This window comes from Lagenorhynchus albirostris, chromosome 18 (genome assembly GCF_949774975.1).
Source record: "Lagenorhynchus albirostris chromosome 18, mLagAlb1.1, whole genome shotgun sequence".
NCBI lineage: Eukaryota > Metazoa > Chordata > Mammalia > Artiodactyla > Delphinidae > Lagenorhynchus > Lagenorhynchus albirostris.
In genome coordinates, this window is record NC_083112.1 from 30,122,131 (window position 1) to 30,127,912 (window position 5,782).

At 51.1% G+C, this 5,782-nt stretch overlaps 1 protein-coding gene across 2 annotated transcripts in view; it reads left to right on the forward strand.

Moving 5' to 3' along the window:
• The first annotated feature begins 3,736 nt into the window (after positions 1 to 3,736).
• Positions 3,737 to 5,782, forward strand: part of PCDH17 (protocadherin 17) — a 101,352-nt gene continuing 99,306 nt past the window's right edge. For both annotated transcript variants that reach the window (XM_060129311.1, XM_060129313.1), the window contains exon 1: positions 3,737 to 5,782. This exon is cut by the window's right edge and continues 1,544 nt beyond it. In XM_060129311.1, the coding sequence (XP_059985294.1) occupies positions 4,759 to 5,782 (1,024 nt within the window). In that variant the 5' untranslated portion in view covers positions 3,737 to 4,758.

The window sequence follows — 5,782 nt, forward strand, 5'->3', positions numbered from 1 at the left end:
ACAGCTACTGAAGCCCGAGGGCCTAGAGCCCGTGCTCTGCAGGAGAAGCTACCGCAATGAGAAGCCCCTGCTCCCGCAAGTAGAGAAAGCCCACGCGCAGCAACGAAGACGCAACACAGTCAAAAATAAATTTAAAAAATTTAAAAGTAATGATTAAAAATGAGTGTGCATTCTCTATTCTTGATTTAAGTTAACGGCTGCTTTTAAAGCCTCTACACTTCAGATTTCAAGGTACATGCATTAGAACAGAGATACTAACCCCTTCCTGAGAAATGTAACGGTGAGGTTTCATGCGACGGTGCGGTTAGGCACCCACTCAGCAAAATAATCCAGATGTCAACAAAGCTGTAGCTCCCCTGTTTAGCAAAAGTATGTGCATGACAAACTATTTAAAAAATATAAAGACAGTTTAGGATTTGAAGGTCTGGCTGTAAAGAACACTTCTTTGAATTTTTAAACTGTTAAAGACAGTCTCTTAAGGGAGTGGTGAATTTTGGATCCAGATCACACTGCAAATTCAGACTGTAGGTTATCTCATTGAATCCTCTGGGAAATAAATAGCTCCTTTACCTGAATCTTTAAGCAATTATCCCAATAACAATCATCAGAACTTTCTTGTAATTGGTCTGGATTTGATTTTCTTTGAATTTTGAATGATTTATGTTACAGACTTATACATTAGTCATTCACAAGTTATAAATGGCAACTTTACTTCAGTATTTATGAATTGCGATCAATACTCTAGCAATCAAAACACTCACCTTTTCTATTTCAATACTTCAATTTTCTTTGGCGTTCTTTCCCAGAACGGCTGGATCACGAACAAAGCAGTCACTGCTTGTGGATGTTTGTGATAATAGTTTGGGGAGAAAGAATCTCTGAGATTAAGAACTGCAGAAGAAGTAGATGAATCAGGAGTCTCTCTCTCTCTCTCTCTCTCTCTCTCTCTCTCTCTCTCTCTCTCTCTCTTTCTGTGTGTGTGTGTGTGTGTGTGTGAGTGTGTGTGTGCGTGTGGTGGTAGTGGTATTACTTAGAAAGCGTGAATCTTTTTCTTTCTTTCTTTATTAAGGTGCATTATCAGTAACTACCAAGTTAGAAAGGATGAATCTTAACAGATCTCCCACTGATCGGTCTTCACGGTTATGGTTCAGTTTCTACGCAAAGAAGCTTTGGCAAACGTGGTCATCAACACTTATTTGGTCTTAAGGATATAACATTCAAATTTCCATATGGACCTTTAATAATAAGGTCGAGGTAAACAAAACCCCTCGAGAATTATTATGAGCGCGTGTATGGATGTCCGCTTTACTTTAAATCTGGGCTGAGAATGCTGGAGACTGAAAACGGTAAAGCTCTAAGTATTATTTAGCCAGATTTGAGTTTTAACAAGCTACAAAGCTTTAATTGACCGTAAGCCTTTCTCCTTAGAGGAGAGGCACTTTTCCTCTGGGGAGACACGGTCTCTCTTTCACTGGGCTTTTGCTTTCTTCTGAAACACTATATAATCAAGTGACTTTCCTTGCCGCGGTGCCTGGGGACAGCTGATTTTTCTCCGAGGATAAAGAAAGTTACATATTGATTGCTGTTGCTCGCGGTGTGTTGGCACTAGCGCGGGACAGAAGCGGGCGCGCTAGCCCTCGCATTTACACACACTCACTGAAATACACAACACACACACCCCGCCTCAGAAACACACACACACCCCACGTACATACACACACACCCCACGTACATACACACACATCCCTCTGCACCTCATTTAGATGGGTCCATGCGCAGGCAGAAGATCTGCGCCTCCCTTGGTGTGAATGAGTGTATGGTGCGCGCGCGCGCGCGCGCGCGTGTGTGTGTGTGTATACAGAACCCTATCAGGAAAACCGCAGCTACCCTATTCTGCAAGCTCGCTGCGATTCCGGTTTCCGTGTACACCGGATAAAACAATAAATAAATCGCTGCCAGACTTTTTTTTTTTTTAATTCTCTCTTTTCCAGAGGAAGACGGTGGAGGCGTTTCTCCCGGTAGTTAAAGACTCAGGAGACCCTGCGGCGAGGCCCTGGGCAAAGCCGCCACAGCACACACGGGGCTCGGCTAGCCCGGCTGGTCTCCCACGTAACTGATCTAATCAATGGCTCTGAAGCTCGGAGGCTCCGGGCTCCGCCCCCGCCAGTCTCTCCTCCGCCTTCCATTGGGCGCGGGCCGAGGAGGCAGAGCCCTGCTCCTCGCGCGGATTGGCTGGCAGGAAATCAGTATCAATGTTTAAGCGGCGGCGTGAGGTGAATAGACTCAGTCAGCAAGAGACGCTGGGGAGAAAGCAGGGACTGCGAGCCCCGCGGATGCGGCAGCGCGGAGGGCGGCTGGGGAGACGCTACTCCAACTGTTGAATTTTCACCTTTCATTTCCACCGATGCTTTGCTTGCGGAGATGGATATATTTGCTTTGAAATCCGCACGTCTTTCGCAGGCTGTGAGCTGATCGTGACAGGCACCAGACTGAGAGACCACCCGTGACAAAAAAGGAGGACCCCCCAAAAAAAAAACCAAAAAAGCAAAAACCTCCACAACGGACTGCACAATTAACTACGCACACCGGTGTTGGACTTTGTGAATAGAGAACATTGAGAGGAAAATCGTGAAATATGATGCGGGGCTAATCTGTGAACAGTCACTGTAATCCAGATTTGTTTTTTTTTTTCCCCCAAGACTCTGAAAGATTTGGGGGTTCCTTACGCCTAACAAAAAGGGAAGGTTTTTTGTCGTTGTTTTGTTTTGTTTTTGTTTTTAAATAAATACACCTTGCAAAACAGACGCCTTGCTATCCAGAGCCTCGGACTCCGGCAGAAAGAGGTAGAGTAAAAGTGCTGCTGGATTCAGCTTCACCTCCTTCCTTCCCTCCCTCCCTTTCTCTCGCTTTTTCTTTTTCTCCAAAACATGAATCTGGCTTTTCTTTCTGTAGAGTGAGTCAGAGAAAGCGTTAGGAAGAAGCCACAACTAATGTCTGTGAAGGGAGGACGATGAGGCGAGAGTGAATACGATTCGTTCCGCTACTTCTGACTCATCCGGCAGATCGGAACACCTGCATTTCTGGATGTGTCATTCCCGTTTGTCGAGGCGCCTCGACAACCCGAAATAGTGTGTAGACAGACCCGTGCCTAGTATCCCCTGGGCGGTAGCTACCCGGGGAGAGCTCCCCTGGCTGGACCGCCGCGGCCGCAGCTCCTCGCCCGCTGCCCTCGCTAGTCGCCCAGAGAGACTGCGAGAGCGAGACTGCAGAATGCATCACGCCAAACCTTGATGCGTTCCTTTCATCCAGCCCACTCCTCCTACTATAGAAAAAATTGAAGAAAGAAAAAAAAAAAGCCCGCACTTTATTCGCTTCAAATATTCACCACTTTTATTCCTCTCCAAGGTTTTCTTTTCTAGATGAAGAGACCTGGGAGGCAGGGCCATTGGAAGGAGATGCTGAATAGAAAGAAAAGAGAGGCACTTGACAGCCCAGCCCTGTGAATGCAGAGACTGTTTTCCTTCTAGCGAGAGACAGGGAGAGTGTGTGTGCGAGGACTGGGAGGGTGGCTCCCCCTTCTTTTTTATTCCGCCTCTCCCTTCCCCTTCAAATCTGCACATCCAACCATGAGTTGCCTGTTGATTTCCTTTCGCCTGGGAAGAAAAGCAAACTGGAATTAAACTGCATCGAGAGAAGTCCTTGCTTGTGGGGAGAGAATGGGATGGTAGCGGCGGCTACTGGCTCAGCGTAGAGAAATTACAGAGTGTGTTCTACCAACAGAGGCGGAGATACATCTATACATTTTTTCCCCTCCCAGTAGACTCAAACCTCAAATGCTGATCAGGCTGTGGCTTTCTTGACTTGGGGAAGAGCCTTTTCCGAGGAAGAGAGGGAGGAGCCTCGTGGAGGGAGGAAACTACAAATCGGGACACTAGTTCTTTGCGCTGCATTTCCTCCCCTCCCTTTGGCTGCTCGGAAAGGAGAGAGAGAGAGAGAGAGGAAAAAAATATATATCCTTGGCTGGGAGATGCAGTCTGCCGCCACCGCTGCCTCAGCCAGCAATGCAAGATTAGATCTCTAAATGCAGCAAAACACCGCCTGAAAACAGACCAACCCGCGAAGCAAGCAGATAATTCACAGGGCTCCGGCTATTTTGAAGCTTCAAATATATCTGACTGTCTCTTCGTTGTTCCTCATCCCCAGCAATTTCAAGAGAGGAGAAACAAGTAAGGATTTCACTTTCTGATCTGCCTAGAGACACACCTCCCCGCTCCCTCCCCCACCCGATGTGAAGAGTATTCCGGAGGCAAAAAGCTGGAGTGGATTTGCAGCGCCCTAGCGGGAGCGAGGAAAACCTACGGATTCTTTAGCTCATTATCATCCTTCCCAAACGCGATTTCCTTCTTATCGCTTGTCTCATCGCTCAAGTTTGAGTCGCCCGAAGTCCGGGCGGGAGAGACAAAGCTCCGGGCTCGCCCCCAGCTGCAGGGAGCCGCCGCCTTGCTCAGTGCCCCTGCAGCTCTGCTGCACCGCTGCTTCTCGCCCAGTGCGGATGCTGTAGATCAACAGGTTCAGGGAACTTGAGCGGAATAAAGAGAGACCGCCGGGTGCCGCAGCCCGGGAGCGGAAGGAAGGAAGGATCCATAGACTTGTGGCTTGGATCGGGGTCGCACGCTGCGCCTGGGCCCCAAGCTGGCGCGCACCCATCCACTCGCCCCTCCAGTCCGGCTGCTCCTGACAGCACCCCACCGGTCTGGGATGTACCTTTCCATCTGCTGCTGTTTCCTCCTATGGGCCCCTGCCCTGACGCTCAAAAACCTGAACTACTCCGTGCCCGAGGAGCAAGGGGCCGGCACGGTGATCGGCAACATCGGCAAGGATGCTCGACTGCAGCCGGGGCTTCCGCCCGCAGAGCGAGGCGGCGGTGGCGGGCGAAGCAAGTCGGGTAGCTACCGGGTGCTGGAGAACTCGGCGCCGCACCTGCTGGACGTGGAAGCCGACAGCGGACTCCTCTACACGAAGCAGCGCATCGACCGCGAGTCCCTGTGCCGCCACAACGCCAGGTGCCAGCTGTCCCTCGAGGTGTTTGCCAACGACAAGGAGATCTGCATGATCAAGGTAGAGATCCAGGACATCAACGACAATGCTCCCTCCTTCCCGTCGGACCAGATTGAGATGGACATCTCAGAGAACGCGGCCCCCGGCACCCGCTTCCCCCTCACCAGTGCGCATGACCCCGACGCGGGCGAGAATGGGCTCCGCACCTATCTGCTTACGCGCGACGACCACGGCCTCTTCGCGCTGGACGTCAAGTCCCGCGGCGACGGCACCAAGTTCCCAGAGCTGGTTATCCAGAAGGCCCTGGACCGCGAGCAGCAGAACCACCACACGCTCGTGCTGACCGCTCTGGATGGCGGCGAGCCGCCGCGCTCGGCCACCGTGCAGATCAACGTGAAGGTGATTGACTCTAACGACAACAGCCCCGTCTTTGAGGCGCCGTCCTACCTGGTGGAGTTGCCCGAGAACGCCCCGCTGGGCACCGTGGTCATTGATCTGAATGCCACCGACGCCGACGAGGGTCCCAATGGCGAAGTGCTCTACTCTTTCAGCAGCTATGTGCCCGACCGCGTGCGAGAGCTCTTCTCCATCGACCCCAAGACCGGCCTGATCCGTGTCAAGGGCAACCTCGACTATGAGGAGAATGGGATGCTGGAGATCGACGTGCAGGCCCGAGACCTGGGTCCCAACCCCATCCCGGCCCACTGCAAGGTCACTGTGAAGC